Below are 20,706 nucleotides of genomic sequence, written 5' to 3'. Positions count from 1 at the left end.
GGGACCCGTAGGATGCCCAAACATTGGTCAAAAAAAAAAGTGAAAAAGGCAGTCATCACTCTTCCAGGTGTCCTAGCTACATGATGCCAACCATCCAGATGTTTGAAGACATCCAGATGAGCAAGTGTCCACATTTTTTCACTTTTCAACCGGGCGTTTTGGGGGCGTCTTAAAGACACTGCTTCTCTTGACTTATTTCTTTTTTTGTCCTGGCCACCTCCTCCCTTGATTCCTTCCCTCTATTCTTCCTTCCACCCACCCCCCAAGATCCATAAATCTGAATGTTTCCATTGTTGCTGGATTCATAACCTTTGGGTTTTCCATTTAACCAGGGCGTTCCCCTCTTCAATAATAGAAAGTACAGCTGCAGGGTACCCTGGCAAGAGAGAGAAAAAAAAAAAAAAAAAAGGCAAACTAACCATTCCCGAGTTTCTGATCCCCTTCCAGACTGGTTACAAGTAAAAAAGGAAGAATAATATGAAAAATGCCAGAGCACATTTTGGAAAATCGTAAAATTACACATTCCAATCCTTAATACCCCAAAGATCTGATGCAGAGTCCTAAGAAAAACTCAATGCTGGCTTATTGATGGAAACAGGACGTGAGCATTCTCCAGTGCCTCTTGGTCCTCATCACACTGTAAAGAAATTCCCAAGCCAGGATCCAAATTTCACGTCGGTCGTGATAAATGCTCGGGATGTAATCTCTGTGTTTATTTTCGTGATGGTTTGGTTTCTATCTTTTTATTGGGAGCCTGATAACTGATCAACAGCAAAGACCTCTGTCCCAGATGAGTCCTGTTTCTCTTCCACTGTTGGGGAATGGGCTGTAGTCAAGGGTCAAGTCCTCAATCAGATGAGTCCACGGCTTGGTTTCAGCAAGTTGAGTAAGGGTGGTCAATTATATTGATATAATGTCCAGAGCCCAGAGGAGTCTCTTGGCCAATAGTAAACCCCTTCATGATTCTGACCACTGATCACCACATAGCAGTGTGAGAAACCCTGGTGCCTTGCGTGTTTCTGGATGCCGTCGATTCTGGATAAAGTGACTCTAATGATGAATCCAGAACACAGATCTTAGGGCACAGTTATGTCTCTGACTCACTGGCTACGCAACCTTGGGCGAACCACTGGACCATTCCAGTCTCGGTTCTTGTTTGTACGTGGGGATAATACCTAAATTTCATGTAGGAATTGAGATAATAACAGTGCATTCTAGTTTCTATCTTCCTGGTACCTAAAGTAAGTATTCAAGTCTTATCTGCCCAAGTAATGCGGGTCGACTCTGTTTTCCCTCTTGGAAGATTGGACAGACGGCTCTGTGAAGGTCATCCAATACTTGAAGGTGTTCGGGTGGATTCCAGAGCTAGAAAACTCACAGAGCTGCTTTCAAATCACTGATGCCATTGAGTAAATATTGTCACCATTCCCAAATGGGTCATGTCCCTTGCTGATGGAGTTCATTCAGATGAAAGACCGTGGTGGAGTCTTCACAGACAGAGACCCTGGAGGTAGAGCAGTGAGCAGCGACTCCTCAGCTGAGTGACCTTCAGCAAGTCAGAAGTAGGACTCTAACTCAGGCCTTTGGACTCCTCAAACAGTGCTCCTTCTGCTAGATGGCCCCAACCTTTCAGCCTTCATGCAACCCACTGTGCTCAGAGAGTATGACAAGGTGGTAACCTTGACGCTTATGGATGGATGGATGGATGATGGACAGATGGATGGTGGTAATCATCTTGACACTTATGGATGGATGGATGGATTTGTGTGTGGGTTTGTCCCCATGTTGTTAGCTCTTAACTTTAAAGTGCAAAGAACTAGCATGGGGGCTTCCCTGGTGGCGCAGTGGTTGAGAGTCTGCCTGCCGATGCAGGGGACACGGGTTCGTGCCCCAGTCCGGGAAGATCCCACATGCTGTGGAGCGGCTAGGCCCGTGAGCCATGGCCGCTGAGCCTGCGCGTCCGGAGCCTGTGCTCCGCAACGGGAGAGACCACAACAGTGAGAGGCCCACATACCGCAAAAAAAAAAAAAAAAAGAACTAGCATGGTATTGTGGGAAGATCCTAGATTGGGAATCAAAAGACTCCCGTTCAGATCTCAGCCACTATCTGAAGCCATGAAATGTACTGACTTGCTTACTATCTGTGTCCCCCACTGAGAATACAAGTTTCCTGGGATCAGGGACCTTTTCCATCTCACTCTCCCCTTGTCTTCAGCACACAGCACAGTGCCCAGTACAAAGGAAGTGTACCGTTAATATTTACTTGATGAACGCATCCCAGATCGGCCGCTCACCAGCCACATAACCTTGGGAATCCAAGCTCCCAGTCCTCTATTTTCCCCCCTGCAAAATGGGGATGGGAGGGCATCTCCCATGGCTCAAAGATTGCAGTGAGGATCCAGTGAAGAAAAGGAGGTAGAATCGCTCTACAAACTACAGAGACTGAGAAGATGCAAAACCCTTTACTATATCCAATCCCCTCTCCGTACCAGTGCAGAAAATGGCTTTGCTAAAATCTTTATTTGGGTTGCCTTTGGTTTCTAATTGTGGGGAGGGTAGTCAGGGTGGGAGGGGGAAAGAAAGATAGACAAGTGCTCTCCCAGGCCCTGGGGTCCTGGATTTGATTGAGTGGCATTGATAAAAGACCTTCCCAGCTTTTTTGGCTCCAACCATCGAGAGAGATAGTTTGGAGACAGCTGGGTCCAAACACAAGGGGCCCTCTGGCCGGCCTGGCCTTTTGACATTTCATTGGGGCTGCCTCCTGGGCTGGTTGGAAAGGAGACAGACAATGAGGGGAAGTCAGATAGTGGGGCAGTCAGGGACCGGGGTCGGGGGAAGCCACCCATGGAGTTATCACTTAACGGGAGTCCCAAACTGGAAGGAAACCTTGGCTGATTCCTTATCACTTTACAATGGAGGCTGATGATGAATTGCTTTTTGTCGTCTCCGAGGCAGGCAGGCAGGACAGACCAAGCTTGGCTGGAATGTTCTCTGTCCCTGGGAGCTCCCTTTTGGGGGGTGGAGGGAGGTGAGAAGGGCCGAGGTTTCTGCAGAGGTGAAAAGAGCCTGGCACCCCGAGTGCACACACCTCAGTATGTATGAATTTGGGGCGGAGCGGCTCACTAGCTGGGTGACTCTGGGCAAGTGTCTCAATCTCTCTGAGCCTCAGTGTCCGCATCCGTGAACGAGGGGCAATTCTTTACCTTGTTATCTTCAACCAGTCACGAGGTCCTGACTCTCCCGACACCGCCAGCTCTTCTCGGCACACCCTGGCCTGAGCCACCATCATCTCACACCTCAGAGCCTGCAACAGCCTCTGAATGGGGCCCTGGCATCGGTTCTATCACAGCAAAGGGACCGCCTCAAAGCACGACCTGAATCCTGCCACTCAGGGGTTCAGACCCCTCCAATGGCCGCCCATCGGTGTTAGGCTAAAATCCGAACCCCCCAAAATGGCTCACAAGGACGGGCGTCGTGCTAGTCCCTGCCTTCCTTGGCGACCTCCCCTCCCGTCACTTTCCCCTGCTCTGTGCTCCAGCCACCCGGGCCTCCTGTCCACTGCCCCAGCGGGAGCGGGCTCCCCATCTTCTGAGGGGCTGCACGCATGCTCTTCTCAACGCCTGGACACCCACTCGGCATCCCAATCTCCTCTCCAACTCCCACTCTCCGCAGACCTCAGCTGAAATTCTTCCCTGACGCCCTACCCTAGTCCGATCGATACCCCACTTTGCTTTCTGTTAACACTTTCCGTATATCCGTTATAGCATTCGAGCATTCAATCACCACTGTCATCAAACAATCTGTAATGAGTTGTTGAATGTGTGAGCTGCTTGCAACCGTGTGAGTTTCCCAAGGGCGGGGCTAGCTCACGTCCAATAGAGGACTTACAGGTACCAGGCACTCTTTCAGGTACTCTACCTGGATTATCTCATTTTGTCTCCTAACAACCCTGCAGGGTAGGTACTACTGTCATCCCCATTCTGCAGAAAAGGTAGTTAAGAAAGCTGAAGCAACTGACCCATGGTCACACTGCTGGAAAGTGTCAGCTGCTGGAACATACTGCAACAGACCAGCCACTGACTCTAGCTTCCCCAGGGGCCACCTCAAGTTGATCCCAAGTTCACTCGAGGATCCCGGACAACACCCCCACGCAAACCAAGTCCTCACATCACCCAAAGAGGGTTCATCAGGCTTGCATTCAAAGCCTTCACCCTGCATCCTCCAGGAGTGCATTTACAAGGATGCTGCTGTAAATACTGATCTCAAAACAGCGCCCTGATTCTTTGTAACTTCCTCCTCTTCTGCTGGTCTGGCATTAATTTAATCGAAAGAACTCTTTAATTCAAACCTGGTGAGCTCTTAATCAGCGTGTTTGACCCAGCCTCAAGAGCAGATCTCTGGTGGACGATGAAATTTGGAGACCGTAGCCCATAAGCAAAGGTAATGGAGGCAGATAGGGCGGTGGTTCAGGGCCCAGGCAGAGTCTGCAGACCAGGCTTGGGTTCAAATGCTGCCTTCAAGAACCATTAGCTCACAGTTTTCCCTCTGTGGGCCTCAGTTTCCCCATTTGTAAAGTGGGTTAATAAGAGTACCTACTTAATAACGTTCTTGAAAAGGCTGTGGTCTGGAACCTAGGCAGGGCACTCTTAAATATAATATAAAACAGAATCTCTGTGCAGGGACCTGTGTTTCATGGGACATTCTTAACCCCTGCTTGTGCCTGAAGAGGCATGTTTGCAGGCATCTGGTCTCCAGCCCATCTGGCAGCGGTCGTGCTGGGAGTTGGGCCAGGGGGCCTGTTGGGGTGATATTGCTCAGGACTTCCAGATCCAAGGAGCTTGGATGGGCTTCAGGTAAGTCTGGAAAGCTCAGTCTCACCCAAGTCAGCTCCCCAGCCCCCGGCTTGGACCCGTGATAGCTCTTCCCTCTTTCAAAACGTGATTTTGGTAAATGTCAAATCACCAAACCGTGTTCCTTTCCTCACGTCACCCCTATTCCAGAGAAAGCTGCCAAAGCAGCCTTTTCCATTGGTTCTGGTTAGTGAGTTGTTGGGTTTTGTTTGTTTGTTATTTTAAAGAAAGCCCATGGGGGACTGCCCTGGCGGTCTGTGCTTCCACTGCAGGGGGTGCGGGTTCGATCCCTGGCTGGGGAAGTAAGGTCCTGCATGCCACGAGCACAGCCCAAAAAAAAAGAGGAAAGAAAAGGGTCCAGGCACCAGGGACTGGGCTTTGACAGGCGTCATGTTGGCTGCTAGGGCTGTGAGGCCCAACAGGGCCACTCTAAAGATGGAGCCGTGGGCCTGCTGGAGCGAAACAGGGCCGGTTTATTAAGTCAACCCCGTGCTGAACACAGGACAAGCATGATTTCATGACATCTTCACACCAAGTCTATGAGACAGGTCCAATCACGGGCCCGAACCTATAGATGACTTTTAGTGATGTTTAGAGTAACTTTTAGTGATGTTTGCTAAGTAACTCACACCTAATCATAAACATTTGAAAATGGCAAAGATAAGATTCATCTTGCTTTTCTGACTCTCAAGACCACGGGCATAAGCACGAGCCTACATGGCCCCCTTCCCTTATGTCTGTTATCCCAAACCTTCACCTAGATGAGCAGCCTTCTCTTCACTTCCTCCCAGGACTCACTTTCTGGAGGGATACCTGCCACTCATTCCTTCATAGCTGTCACCCAGCTTACCAAGCACCAACTGTTCTAGGGAACTTAGCATCATTTACAAAGGGAGAAACTGACACACAGCAGGGCTAGGACGCCTGCCTGAGGTCACACAGGAAGCTGGTGGCAGAGTTGAGACTCCCATCTGTTCCTCTGGTCCCACTGCCCACATCAACGCCTTCGATTCTGCCTCGAAAAACTGCCACCAGAAATTTCCTTCCTCAACCTCCCCTCTGGACTCAGATAACTTAGCAAAAAAATCATCCATTTCTCATTTGGCAAAGGAAATGAGGTTGTGTCTCAGACAACAGCCTAGTCGATTTAAAGAGGGGATGCACAGGAGAGAAAAATCTATTGTGATTTTTTTCTCTCCCTCCCCGCCTTTTTCGGTATTGATTTGAGCTGGAAAGGAAAGAAGAGCTCAGAATCCACCTGGGAGAAACCCTGCACATGAACTAAAGGGCACATCCAATTCCAAGGAGGTTCCCTGGAAGCACACTCCCTGACGACTAGTGGCAACATAAACTCAGCTTTATCCTTTTGGGGCAATACTTGCTCTTCAGCGCTAAAACGAGTGAGGCCACTCTAAGTTCACGAAAAGATATCTACGATGCATTCTAAAGTTTAAAAAAATGCCAATTGCAAAATAGATGCAGTATGATATCAACTGTTAAAACTAAAAGCAAAACTCTTTGTATTTGTGGGTGTGTGCAAGTGTAAATAAATAAATGGGTCTGAACATTCTGAATAAGTTTTCCCCAAGGAAGCAGGGGGATGTGTCAAAGGAATCTTTAGCTTTACTTGAATGGTTTGAACTTCTTACAATCTCTTTGTAGTTTTGTATTGCTTACATTTTAAAAATAAATACACGTAGTTATGTGTACTTTTTTTTTCAAGGAAAAGAAGGAGGAAGTACAGACAGTGGCCAGGAGGGCAGGGCTGTCACACTCACCTTTCCTCTTGGTGCAATGGTAAATTTGGCCGTGCTCCTGGGGCAGCGGGTACGGGTTGGGTGGGGGTAGGAGGTCCTGGGAGGGGCCAGACACACCATTCTCACACTGGTACTGGGACCCCAAGTTGGATGAGGCGGAGAGAGCTCGAGGCTCACTGCTGAAAGGACTGTGGTTGGAGGCCACTTTCTGTCTCACTGTGCTCCTGGGAACCACGGGATATTCTTTACTGAAAGAGAGAAGATGCAAAGTAACACTAATCAGTGGCCTGATAGAGATCCTCCCACTGGCTGAACCACAGGGTCAAAGACTCTACCAGAAAACTCACAGACAGAGTAAGAAACAAAGGGATCTTTGATGAATGAATAGATCCAGTTATACTCAAGTGCATCCAATGCATCCTATCCTATACGTATATATTTAATTGCCACCTTTTCATGTCTTATACATTAGGCAAGTAGATTTATGAATAGTTCTATACATATGCAGAAAGGTAAATGAGCACCTCCAGTTGAGACCCCTCTCAACAATCCATAAACACACATGGCAGTTGAAATAGTTCAACCTATTCTAGACATCTTTGAATTCCCTAATTCAAAAGCTAAAGAGCTGAGAGTTCACTGAGACTTAACTTCTGGGTCTCCATCTTTAAAATGGGGCTGTGGCCTTTGCCCAACATCAGTAAAGAATGGTAGCTGACCACCTGGGGTAGTCACATAAGAACCTAGGTTACCCTAATCTGAATAGTTTGCTCCTCATGCCTTAGACGTTCTTTTTGAGTTGCTGTACTTGTTGCCAATGACACAACACTTAACTTCTCCATGCCTTGGTTTTCCCATCTGTAAAAAAGGGATAATAAAAAACCCCAGGTTCAAAGGGCTATTGAGAGAGGAAATTAGTTAATACACGTGAAAGGCTTAAAACAGTGTTTGTCACAGCAAATGGTAGCCATCAGCAGGACTGTCACAGTTTTGGAGGCAGAGTAGAGGGAGAGGGAGAGAGGGAAGGAAAAGGAGAAGAAAAAGGAGGACGAAGCAGACAGAGAAAAGAGCGTGGAAACTAAGACCAGGCAGATCCAAATTCAGGTCCCATCTCCACCACTTACAGACTTCTGGACTACAACCTTTCTGAGCCTCAGTTTATGACGCCACAGGTACAGCCTCCTCCAAAGTGCTCAAAATCTGGCCCCTCACACTCTTATGATCCGTCCTCCACATTCCCTTCCCTTCAGCTTTCAGACCATTTTTTTCCTCATAAGAGTTTGGGAAATTCAACAGAAACCTCTCCTGGAAAGGAAGAAAGAGGTGCTGAGCATCACAAGAGTCCCAAAGGAAGCCAGGTGGATCGGGGAGGGATCAGAGTGAGAGCTTGCCAAGGAGCTGAGAGGAGGGACAGCTCAAAGATAACAGGGAGAATTGAGAGAAACATCCGGGGTGTATAAGAAGAGAACGGCCCGACCCATAATATTCCCAGGTGCACAAAGAGGAGGGGGCTGCCAATGTTTGGGATGGGGAAAGGAAATCTTGTTCAGGAGAGTAACTAGTACAGTGTGTAGGCTGATGGAAGGGTGATTTGCCCATCTTTTCTGGAAGGCAATATGATATCACCCCTTTTTTTTTTTTTTGGCCACGCCACATGGCTTGTGGGATCTTAGTTCCCCGACCAAGGATGGAACCTGGGACCACGGTGGTGAAATCCCCGAGTCCTAACCACTGGACCACCAGGGAATTCCCAAGAGCATCCAGTTTTAAAAATATACAGGGACTTCCCTGGTGGTCCAGTGGTTAAAACTCCACACTCCCAATGCAGGGGGCATGGGTTCCATCCCTGGTCAAGAAACTAAGATCCCGTTTGCCATAAGGCATGGCCAAAACAATAATAATAATAATAATAATAATATACAATAACATGGAGCAAGCAATCCCATTACAAAGGATTTTCCCAAGAAGCCATCAGGTCAGTACCCAAAGATGTAAGTATGAGGATTTTCTCTGCAGCACTGTCTGTAACAAGGGAAAAACCCAGAAATAACCTAATTGTCCTCATTAATGGCAGCGTCAACTTTGATAGAGCTAACAATGGAATATTATGCAGCCTTGAAAGGGATGAGAAGGCTGGATATGCACAAATTCAGAAATCTGTGTGAGCTGAATTAAGTTAAAGAAGGGGGAAACAACATGGTCTAGATTATGAAATGAATCCCAGAGGTTCCCTCCAGAAGCTGGGGTTACGGGAGACCTTTTAGATCAACTTATTACTTTCTGTACGTCTGCATGGCTTGGCTCTTTTTACAGTGAGCGCTTACGAAGTTTAGATGAATACTTCCATGTTGAAAACAATAATTACTATTACCAATTATTAACAGAATTATTATATGAATTATTAATATAATAATAATTATTATAGTGGAGCCGGAGGACTAGTTTAGGAGGAATACACAAATAAAGGAAGAGCGTACAGCCTCCCGGAGCGACGTGTGACCCTCCAGGCTCTCCATCCATCCTCCCCCCATCCCCATCCCCACCCACCGCACCACCGCGCCTGGCAAAACGCAATGGAAACAGAGCTGAAATTCCCAGGGGAGGACCTGCTTGGCTGGAAAGCAAAATGAAAATGAAGTTGAAGATACTCAAAGCTTCCCCCGCATTTCCCCCAAGACGGGTCCCTAGAAGTGAGAGGGGCAGAACAGGATTTGAATCCGATCTCTGGTCATCTGTGGATCCAGCAAAGCTGCTAGCAATACCCCTCAGGAAATGTCCCTTCTTCACGCAACCCACAGAAATGAGTTCTCCAATCCACCAAGTCTGTAGCACAGAGCTCAGCTAAAGGTCACAGAGTTGGCAGGTGACCTAGCTAAGCCTCAGTTTCCTCATCTGCAAAATGGGAGAAATACAGAGATAGTTTGGAGAAACCACAGCAGTCAGCCCTGAGTCCTCTGGACACCTTCCCTTCCCTGATAACCCACTGGACTGTGATTTTTACTTGAGTATCTAAGAATCAGGGTATAGTGGGAAGAATAAAGGTGCTAGATTCAGGAAAATATATGTTCTATACCAGACGTACCATCTAACAGCTGTGTGATCTTGGACAAGACACAATCTCTCTGAGTGTCAGTTACCTCTCAAGATTGTTGAAATTACCCAACAATACACTCTAGAAAATGTCTGGCACATAGTAGAAACTATCGTGACTGCCGTTATAAAATGACTCGTGCTTTCAGCCTATAAAATTTCTCGGGAGGGAGCAGTGCCATAAGCCTGTCTGTCTCCTTAACTTGGAGATCTTAACTTTGGGGAAAAACTTAGGGGTGTAAACTTAGATTTTCAAAATGATGTCTTTGTTTTCACTCATCTTGAATTGGAATTTAGTATTTCTTTCTGTTCGGGTGTCGGCAACAAGCCACAGTTCAGTTAGCAGCCCTAGCGACTGTCATCAACAGAAACAAAATAGCTTCACATCCCGTTGCAGCTGTATGTGTCTCCAGACACCATTTATGCTCCTGATGACTACAAAAATACAGTCGTTTTTGACCTGCCACTAGATCCTGTTACTTAAGACGTTCATAAAGTGCGCATATTACTGTATCACCATTTAGAAAAGATTTTGACAACTATATATATATATATATTTTTGTGTGTGTGTGTGTGTGTGTGTGGTATATGGGCCTCTCACTGTTGTGGCCTCTCCCGTTGCCGGAGCACAGGCTCCACGGCCATGGCTCACGGGCCCAGCCGCTCCGCGGCATGTGGGATCTTCCCAGACCGGGGCACGAACCCGTGTCCCCTGCATCGGCAGGCAGACTCTCAACCACTGCGCCACCAGGGAAGCCCCAACAGCTATATTTTAATATAACTGTCTTCCTTGCATCTTATTGCATCAATCGATGCATCTTATTTTACACATTTAATCAGATTATTCTAAGAAGTGATCCCTAATCTTCACCAGACTGCCAGAGAGGCCCATGGCCTGACACAGAGTAAGAACGCCTCTCTAGAAGAAATATGTATCAGGAAATCTCGAACTTAGCTGTGATTCTTGCCATGAACCAACTATTCTTTAACTTATTCCATTTTTAAAATGAATTGTTTATCTAAATATGTTTTGCCTCACTCTGAGTAGTAATATACATGAAATTAGGGGTTTGTGGTACTAGTTATAGTTCCTCTAATGCAATTTAAAGTAAATACCTATTAAAATCAAAAGATACACCTGAAATTATCTTACGTACGAAGAGCACTACACCTAGCACATTTTGAAGAACGCTGCATCCGCCCACTTCGTCCTCTCCATGACCCTATGAAGTGGGTACTGCTTTAGTCCCCATTTTACAGATTAGAAAACCGAGGCCCAGGCAGATTAAATAACTTGCCCAGGATCACAGAGCTACAAAGAGACACCACCAGATTTCTAACCCAACTGTCCCCAAATTACTTCTAGCCAATCTCCTACTGACTTCTTTCAATTTTAAAACATAATATGCTTTTGGGGGTGTGGGTGTTTGGGGCCCAAGACTCCTCTCTCGCTTCTCCCATCCCTCAGGGGGATGACTGTCTCCACCCTGGGCCCCTGCCTTTGTCATCTGAAAGTACGTCAGAGTAACCAGGCAGGGGACAATGGAGTGTCTGCCAAGTGTCCAGGAGGCTATAGACACCCTCATGACACCCAGGGGTCTCCTAGCCCAGCTTTCCCATGGCCTGTGTCATCTCAGAACTAAAGCTGGAGCCATCCTGAGCAGCACCACTGCTCAGACTCTCCTTCTGGGCCCAGGAGGCTGAAAGGAATGAAATTAGCTTTATAGTTCTCCCTTGGCTGCTGAAGCTACGTAATGGAAAGAAAAAAAAAAAAGAAGAAGAAAAAGAAGAGGAAGAAAAATTATGATAATAATAAAACATAAAAGTTGTCAAATCTCACTGGCAATTCTATCTAGGTCTTGCTTAGTTCAAGTACTGGACTGTCAGAGATCCAACAGGAAGGGGGGAATCTCTTTTAGTTTGATATTCTTAATGGAGACCGTTATTTTTTTAATTAAAGAAAATAACTCTTAAAAAATGTTGGCTGAGGGAATTTACAAGAGAATGTATCAATGGACTCCATGGAATTCTCCCTTCCAGCACTGCCAAATTGCAAAATTACTCTCTGGAAAGGCCAAATTCTGCTTTTGATTACGAACACTCACAGAAGTGGGAAAGGCATATTATCCCAGTAACCACTTGTCCCTCTCAGTTTGTTCCTCTCTGAAGAACTTGAAACATCATTCCCACCATCAATCACGCACATCTTTCTTGATGCCTGAAAGACAACATCCCCAAATCCATCTGACAGGTGTCAAAACTGAGGCATGGAAGAGAAGAGTGACTTCTCAACCAGGATGGGGTTACAGAGGCAAAGCGGGGAAAATGGTACCAACAAACAACATTGGCATCTTTTTTTTTTTTTTTTTTTTGGCCACAATGCTTTCCGGATCTCAGTTCCCTGACCAGGAATCGAACCCATGCCCTCGGCATTGAAAGCGCCGAGTCCTAACCACTGGACCGCCAGAGAATTCCTGGGATTGTTTTTCATGGGCTCATCAGTGGACCAATCCAAGGAACTCAGTGAGTAGCAACACAGCAAAAGCCTCTAAAGTCCCTATGATGAGAAGATAAACTATTTTCCTCCACAGTTTGAGAGCATCATAGAAGAATCCAGGACACCAGAGAATTAAAGTGAAAGCTGAAGAGCCCTCGTGTGTCTGGGAAGAGGGCAGCAACTGGGGACTGTTTTTCCATCATCCTCCTCCTCATCTTCCTCTTCATCATCCACGTCGTTCTCTCCGTGCGTCCTAATGTCCCAGCTACTGTACTGGTTGACTTACATGGTTTCCCTCATTTGATCCTGGCAAGAATCCCATTTCATCACTATGATTAGCTTTACTTTAGAGATAGAGAAAATGAGGCTCAGAAAGGTTAAGCAACTTGCCCCGGATCACCCGGCTAAGAAGAGGTAAAGCTGAGCTGCACTCCACGTCAGGGCTATTCCAAAGCTCTTGCCGACTTATACTTGATAATAGGGAATTGTTGCCTTCCCATCACTGCTGGGATGACACAACCATTCTGTTACATAGAGCATCCTCCTCTAGGATGCCAGAGTTAGATATTGGCTACACCGGGCAACATCAACCTTTACCGGTCAAACTGTCAATCAATCCCACTTTACCAAATGTCAAATACCACTGCTCTCTGCTGTGTCCTGCAGACCAGACGCGCTCTGCCCAGTCTGGACACCAACCAGGGTCCTGAGTCCCTCAGCTCACCCTGGGTGTCAGGGCTGCAGACCAGCTTCTCCCCAGCTCCGCCTCCCTCTCACATTCTGTTCCACGTGAGCGGATGCAATGAATGACACCATTGTCGCCGGGTCTGGGTTGTAAAACGTTACAAGGGAATATTGAAATCCACGGCCAAACGGCGTCGCAGCCTGCTAACGAACGGCCCCGGGAATGTTTTCCACTGCAGCCGACTGAATTGGCCTTTTCACGGGAGCAGGTGGCAGAGGTTCTGGGGTGCTGGGAGGGCTCTGTTGTTGTTTTCCCCTGGCGAGGCTTACTCAGTTTCTGGCAGCCTTTCTCAAACGACTAAAGCAGCGCACTGGGGCAAGGCTGGGGACTGTAAAATCTCTGTTCTCGAAAAGCAAATTCCTCCTCTCACTAGCACTTCAATCTGCTATTAAAATGTAAAGGGGGGCCCCAAAATCCCATGAAAGCCTTCCCGGTTTATTAACTTTCTGATATGCTTGGGGAAGCGATTCTGATCTAACGTGTGTGGACACTCAGGGGACAGGAGGCAGCTCACCCCAAGTGGGTTTTTGCTCTGCAAATAATGGATCGCTCCCTCGTCGTCTACAAAGTGCTTCACGACCGTTTTATGACTCAGATCTCACCACACCAGTGAGCTGGAGAAAAGCACGGTGAACGCTGGCTGCTCCATCTCGCTGGCGAGGCCAGGGGGACACAAAGAAGTAACGTGAATTTCCCACCATTGATTCAATCAGGGCAGTCTGATGTAAGGGACATCAGGAAACTCAAAGACTGGGACTTCCCTGGCGGTCCAGTGGTTAAGACTCTGAGCTTCCGGTGCAGGGGGCACTAAGATCCTGTGTGTCGCATGCCGCGCCAAAAAAAAAAAAAAGAAAAGTAAAAAGAAACTCCAAGACACTGCCCTCTCCAGCCATAAGCACCCACCATTTATGACAACTTTGGCTGGCAACCTCTTAAATCTCTATATAAGTTCATACCAGGGTGGTCATTTTGAGTTGCGGCTCTGAAGTCAGGCTGTGTGGATGGACCTTCCTTTGGTACCCAGCCACCAACTTGGCCACTGTGGGGCTGGCTAAATTCTTCCTTTCTCTGAGCCTCAGTCTCTTGTCTGTAAAATGGGAATATCAGATTCACCGCCTCTCAGGATGGTCAAATGATACAATGTTTGGAAAGGCTTCGCATATATTTGGGACACACTACTCAATAAACACGAGCTTATAAACCACACAATTATGTTTTGAAGCAGTTCTTACCTTGCAAGGGCTTCAACTGATCTATGAATCGCCCCCCCCAACCCCTAAATATCAGATGAGTAGAGCTTGTCAGTTTTTCTAGGGAGAGGTCCGTACTTGCATCGGTTACTCTGAAGGGGTCTGAGATTCACAAAAAGGTTTTGAGTAACACTACAGAAGCAGCTCCAGAATCAAGAGAAAAGTCCTGAACCAGTTATGTGGATGATTCAGGATATCTCCCTGTGCCTCAGTTTCTCCCTTTGCAGATGGGGATAACAAGGCCTCCGTCACAGTTGAGTTGTGAGCCCCAAGGTAAGAGCTGGATGTGAAGCTACAGTCATGAAAGATCAAAGCAAACTAAACCTGTGGCGGGCTCTTAGTAATAGTACATCAGATAGTATTCCCAGGTATCTAGTACTAAATTGAAGAGCTTAATACTTTACTGATTTTAGTTTTAGTTTAGTTTAGTTTAGTTTTGTTTTGTTTTTAATGATTTTGGAGGAAGGATGAGAAGGTGGAGGGATGCCTTCTGAGGCTGGACCTCGGTCCTTCTGGAAGCCAGAGTGCAGAAGGACCGGGACTAACCTGGGACAGGGACCTTTCTGAAACTGCTTCCTGTACTCAAGGGGTCGTGTTAAGGCCTCCTGTGTTCCGAAAGGAAGCACGGGGGCCCCTTGGTCATATGCAGAATGACCGTCAGTGAAATGATGACCTTGACAAAGTCACCCCAAAGCAGCCACTTCTGCAGGAATACTAAATGTTCTGTGGACTAATATAAAAGTCTGCCTCTTGCTAACACATATATATGGAATCTAAGAATAAAAAAAAAAGGTCATGAAGAACCTAGGGGTAAGACGGGAATAGACACAGATCTACTAGAGCATGGACTTGAGGATATGGGGAGGGGGAAGGGTAAGCTGTGACAAAGTGAGAGAGTGGCATGGACATATATACAGTACCAAACGTAAAATAGATAGCTAGTGGGAAGCAGCCGCATGGCACAGGGAGATCAGCTCTGTGCTTTGTGACCACCTAGAGGGGTGGGATAGGGAGGGTGGGAGGGAGGGAGACACAAGAGGGAAGAGATATGGGAACATGTGTATATGTATAACTTGAGTCACTTTGTTATAAAGCAGAAACTAACACACCATTGCAAAGCAATTATACTCCAATAAAGATGTTAAAAAAAAAAAAGTCTGCCTCTTCCCCTTAAAAAAAGACCAACCAACCAAAAAACACCTATGGGGGAATGGGTCTCTAGGAAAACAAATTCCTAATGTGAGAACGTTAACCACTGTGATGGGATAGTTGAGAGACAGGGCTTAAGGTGGGGATGGGTAGAGATAGGGAAATCTCTCCAGAGAAGTGAGTTTCAAACTTGGCTGCATCCTGCAGTCACCTGGGGAATGTTTTTTTAAATACTGATGCCATTGCTCTGCGGTGCAGCCTGGACATTTGGAGTTTTAAAAAGCTACCCGGGGGCTTCCCTGGTGGCGCAGTGGTTGGGAGTCCACCTGCCGGTGCAGGGGGCGCGGGTTCGTGCCCCGGTCTGGGAGGATCCCGCGTGCCGTGGAGCGGCTGGGCCCGTGGGCCGTGGCCGCTGAGCCTGTGCGTCCGGAGCCTGTGCTCCGCAACGGGAGAGGCCGCAGCGGTGAGAGGCCCACGTACAGCAAAAAAAAAAAAAAAAAAAGCTACCCGGGAGGAAAAAGCCTTAAGCAAAAGGGTAAACACTGTATGATTCCTTTTATATAAAATTCTATAACAGACAAACCTAACCTACAGTTTAAAAAAATCAGAATATTGACTGTTTCTGGTGGGGAAGTGGAGGAGGAATTAACAGAGAAGGGGCCTGAGGGAACTTTCTGGGGTGAAGGAATGTTCTATATCATGATACGGGCTTGGGTTTCACGGGTATGGGTATTTGTCAGGAAGTGAATGGCGCACTTAGTTGTGCATTTCACGGTATGTAAATTTTACCTGAAATAGACAATCACGAACAAAAACTGAATCCTAGTTAATGGTATGCATGCTGAAGTACTCAAGGATGGAAGGTACTCATGTCTGCAACTGAGTTTGAAATGCATCCAAAAATAAAAAATATGGATGGATGGATGGATGGATGGATGGATTGGTGAATGGATAGATTGGTGGAAGGATAAATGTATGTATGAATTGATAGATGGATAGATAAATGGATAGATTGGTAGGTGTATGGATGGATGGACAGATGGACAGATTGGTGGATGGATGTGTGATAGAGCAAACATATAGCAAAATGTTAATTGCAGACCCTAATCAGTGGGCATATGGGTGGTCACCATACAATTCTTCCATGTTTTCTATATGTCTTACACTTTTCATAATGAAACACTGGGACACACTCCAGGAACTCCTACTATTCAGCCAAAGTTGACCACCAAGTAGAGAAAACGGTTCTCTTTTATAAAACAGCCCAGCCCAAGAGCTCTATTTCCAGAAAATAAGATCACCCATTACCTGCATGTCTTTGCTCATTCTGTAGGGCCAAAACAAATTATCCAGGTGTGACCAGGCGACCCTTCCATCAGATAACTTGTTAAAGGGCAGTTTCGGACCCCTTCCCTAGAGCCACTGATTCAGAACCTCTGAGGTGAGACCCAGAAATCTGCTTTTTTCACGAGCCTCCCCACCCCCAGCTAATGTGATGTCTGCCAAAAGTTTGAGAAACACTGCTTCAATGTGGTTTGCCCTTAGACACTATCCCTGAAGAGTAGGTTGGCTGGGGCAGGGGCTGGGGAGGACAGGGGTGGGTACAGTGTTGCAGATGAATGGGAAACCTTAAACAATGGTGGACATGGTGGACAACCAGGACTCAGGATGGGACCCCTCGGGACAAACCTCCATTCACAAGTTAGCCTGGCTTGGCCTCCCAAACATAACCCCCCTCTTGTTTTACATAACTTCACAATTTCCTGAGAGAAGCCACGTGCCTAGCCAAAAGTACAGCGAGAAGTGGGGATTTAACGCCATCTCCAGGACGCTGTCTTGGAAATCACGCCTCATTAATTGGACTTCCCCATCACCTTTAACCACAAGCATGAGAATACAAGAGCGCTGAGCCTTTCATTTGAAAAAGGCCGTCTGAGGTTAGGGAGCTGAACATTCATTTGAAATCAGGAAGAAAGGGCTGGAAAAGGAGGGACGGCTCCAATAGAAGGATTTTAACCTCTGAAGGGTCCCGGACCCCATGAATCCCTTGAAATTCTTTGACATTTTTTTTCTATTTATATATTTTGAGATTTTCAGCGTTCCTTGCTTTAATCAGATTTTCCAACGGGATCTTAGATTCTGATTAAGAAGCCCCTCCCTAAAGGTAGAAGAGAAGGAGGTGACATGCACTGCAGAGGTGGGGGACAATGGTGGGTTTCTCACGTGGGTGGGCAGAGACGTCCACGGCTTGGGGCTGACAAAACCAACCTATTGGTTCTACCTGGGACATCCTGGGTTCTAAGCTTTTCTATCTGCTCTCTGGTTGAGAGGCTCAAAATCCAGGCCAGCCAAACAGAGACTCCAAGTACCCCAGCTCTGGAGATGACTTCCTGCCAAGGTATCGGCAGTCCAGTAAAAACCTGAGGAAGTCGAGGCAACCGCAATTCTCCCACGAAGAGCTCTGAAGCCACCACTGCTGCACTCTGCTAGCTTCCCAGTAATACTCAGTAAATGCTGTGTATGCCGCAGAGACCAGGCACTGCTCACGGCCACTCTGTGTGCATTAAAGCAAGAAGTGCCCAAGGAAGCACTTTGCTGCTGTTCGTTTAGATTCTGGGGTTTGTCATTCCGAAAAGACCAGTGGCGGCCTGGCAGGGCGGAGGGGGGATTCTCTCCATCCAAAAGAAATAAAGCTCACAGCCAGGCCTCTGCACCTTAACTGGCAGTCACCCTGGCCTCTGGCTCCACGAGGTGAAGGATCCCATCTCAGCACCTAACATGATCCAGGGTCACTCCAGGCCAGGGACCGTGCCAGGCGCTCCTGGGCACACTGGGGCAGTGTTAAAACATGTGGGCACACTCCTTGACCCTCCTTCTATCTAGAGGAAGGATCCATGCCCTTCCTCCTGGAACCTGGGCCTGCCTCAGTGAGTCCCGTTCAACCAACAGAACGCAGCAGAAAAGACACTACAGCTTCCCAAGGTCTAGTGAGCAAAGGCCCTATGGTTCTCCAGGGGCAGCCTGACACCACGGAGGGAGTCTAACTCCCCTGCGTGCACCATACTGAACAGGTCACATGCACATGCTCCAGTGGACAACCCAGATGGGCTCCCAGCCAAAAGCCAGAGTCAATTGCTGGTCGTGGGGTGTGCCATCTTGGACGTCCAGCCTTGTCTGGCCTTCAGATACCTGCCGTCCCCACCAACGCCGGACAGCAAGCAACAACCGCCCAGAGGCATCCTTCCCAAATTCCTGACCCACAAATCCTGAACGAAACCAAAGTGTTTCCCTGGGACTTCCTGCTTCACCTCATGCACAGCGACAGCAAGCGATGCCTGGTCTTCGCACCATAAGTAGCACTGAGGGAGCATTCCTGGGGGCTAGCAGGTTGCAAGTGGATGAAATCTGGAGCACTGTGATGGCCTCTGAGCTCCCCGTGGAAGGACCGAGGCTGCCTGTACCTCCTCCCCCTTGAGTGGGCCGTGGAGGCGTCGGAAGCTAAGTGCTACAGCTCTGGCTGTCCTGGATTTAGTCTCACACACACACAGCTGATGGCACAGCTCAGAGCGCAGGGCTTCGCAGCCAGTCCATGTGAAATTTAGCAGTAATTCGTTTCATAGCAATAGTGATTAGGACACCCGCATTACCTCATCTCATCCTTGCAACAGCTGTGGAGGTAGGTTTTATAATTATCTCCCATTTTACAGATGAGGAGATAGAAGCCCCATGGAGTATGGGAGCCCCGGGGCTAATCAGCGTGACAGCCTGGACCCCAGCTCCAGAGCCTGCTTTACCATCAGTGGACCCTGCCCCTCGATGCATGGATTCACCTTTGCATCCCCGGGACCTGGCCTAGAGTAAGCCCTGAATGAATGTGTGTTAGCTGAAGAAGCAAGCAACAGATCAAAAACTGAATAAAAGAGTGTCTGGGCCACAGTTTCCCCTTGCACAAAAGGAAGAAGGTTGGACCAGATGCCACCTCCCGGGATCCCTTCTACCTCTAGAACCCCACGCTTCTAAGGAACAGTGTTCCCTGTCATAGTGCCACGCCAGCCGGCTTTCAGAGATCTTTAGAATCTGACGCCTCCTCCAGAGCCCAAGACAGGTAGATCCCTGTCCATTGCTTCCCTGATCCAACCCAGAAAACCCTTCCTCCCTACAGTTTCAAATCCCATTGCTGGGGCAATGCCTGGATCCCATCCTCTCCATAAAGGTGCCCTCCCCAACCCCAGGGCCCTGACCTTGGTCCCATAGGCCAAGGAAGTTCCTGTTCACCTTTGACAGTGAAGTTCCCACACTTTCTCATTAAGGTGAGCATTTATTTAGGTGCAACTCCCAGATTTCTGCGATGTGTATATCACCTTGACCATGTTCCCCAGCTGTCCTGCCATTTAGTTAATATTTTCCTTAAATAATCAGCCTTAACTTTCCTTCCTTCCTCCCTCCCTCCCTCCCTTCCTCCCCTCCTTCCTTAGAACTTAGTCTCGGGGACTTCCCTGGCAGTCCAGTGGTTAAGACGCTGCGCTTAGCGGGCGCAGGTTCAATCCCTGATCGGGGAACTAAGATCCTACATGCCTCACGGCGTAGCCAAAAGAAACGAACTTAGTCGCCTTCTAAACAATACTGTCTATGAAATCAGCCTGATGCACCTGTGTGTCTGTGGGCACCCTCTAAAATCATCTCATCTCTCACCAGGGGAGGGGGCACTGCAATTTGGGAAATATTGGTTTTTAGGGATAAGAAGTTTTTAAGCCACAGACTAACCTTTCAAAATAACCTTGGCATGTATTTCAATCAGCCGCCAGAGGCAGGATTTGTGGAATGATTTTATTTTCTTCTTGGTGCTTTCCTTTTGTGCCCCCATTTTCAGAATAAGCAGTTACTACTTCTGTAACTAGAAACCGCACATCAGTGTTGGAAAACTAAGACACTCTCTGCATGTTCCAAACCCAGACTGCTGGGTGAAGAGGGAGGAGAGGGCGGTGAGTGCCCAGACACTGGCCAAGCTAATCCAAACGTTATTTATCGCAGTGGGATCACTGCAAGTGAAGGCTCAACCCGCCTTAACCCCACCCTTCTCCCTTCATCCGATTGTTGGAATTAGAGGAAATTTCATTCCTCCCGCTTTGCTCCCTGAGCCAGCTGTCACCGGGTGTGTGGGGGACAGGAAACAGGATTACTAGATCAACAGTGAGCCTGCCGTTCCAGCCAGGCTGTTATCACAGCCGTCTCCGGAGAGCCATCTTCCCCACTTGTCACTACCTACTGCGAGCTGGGAGTTGGGACCACAGCCCAGAATAAATTCTGAACAAGGGCAAAACTGGGAGTCATGAGGAGTTTTCCCCAGCTTGGATCATGTTTTGGAGCGT

The 20,706-nt window shown here is 47.7% G+C and overlaps 1 protein-coding gene across 1 annotated transcript in view; it reads right to left on the bottom strand.

Moving 5' to 3' along the window:
* The window catches only part of TBX5 (T-box transcription factor 5), a gene marked incomplete at both ends in the record, with an annotated part of 84,416 nt that overhangs the window by 3,374 nt on the left and 60,336 nt on the right, over positions 1–20,706 (bottom strand). The window contains one exon of the mRNA XM_079717412.1: positions 6,628–6,854. Within this exon, the coding sequence (XP_079573538.1) occupies positions 6,628–6,854 (227 nt within the window). The remainder of the gene's footprint in view (positions 1–6,627; positions 6,855–20,706) is intronic.

Source organism: Hyperoodon ampullatus (assembly GCF_949752795.1).
Source record: "Hyperoodon ampullatus genome assembly, chromosome: 13".
Taxonomy (NCBI): Eukaryota; Metazoa; Chordata; class Mammalia; order Artiodactyla; family Ziphiidae; genus Hyperoodon; species Hyperoodon ampullatus.
This window is presented reverse-complemented; position numbering and strand designations above follow the sequence as displayed.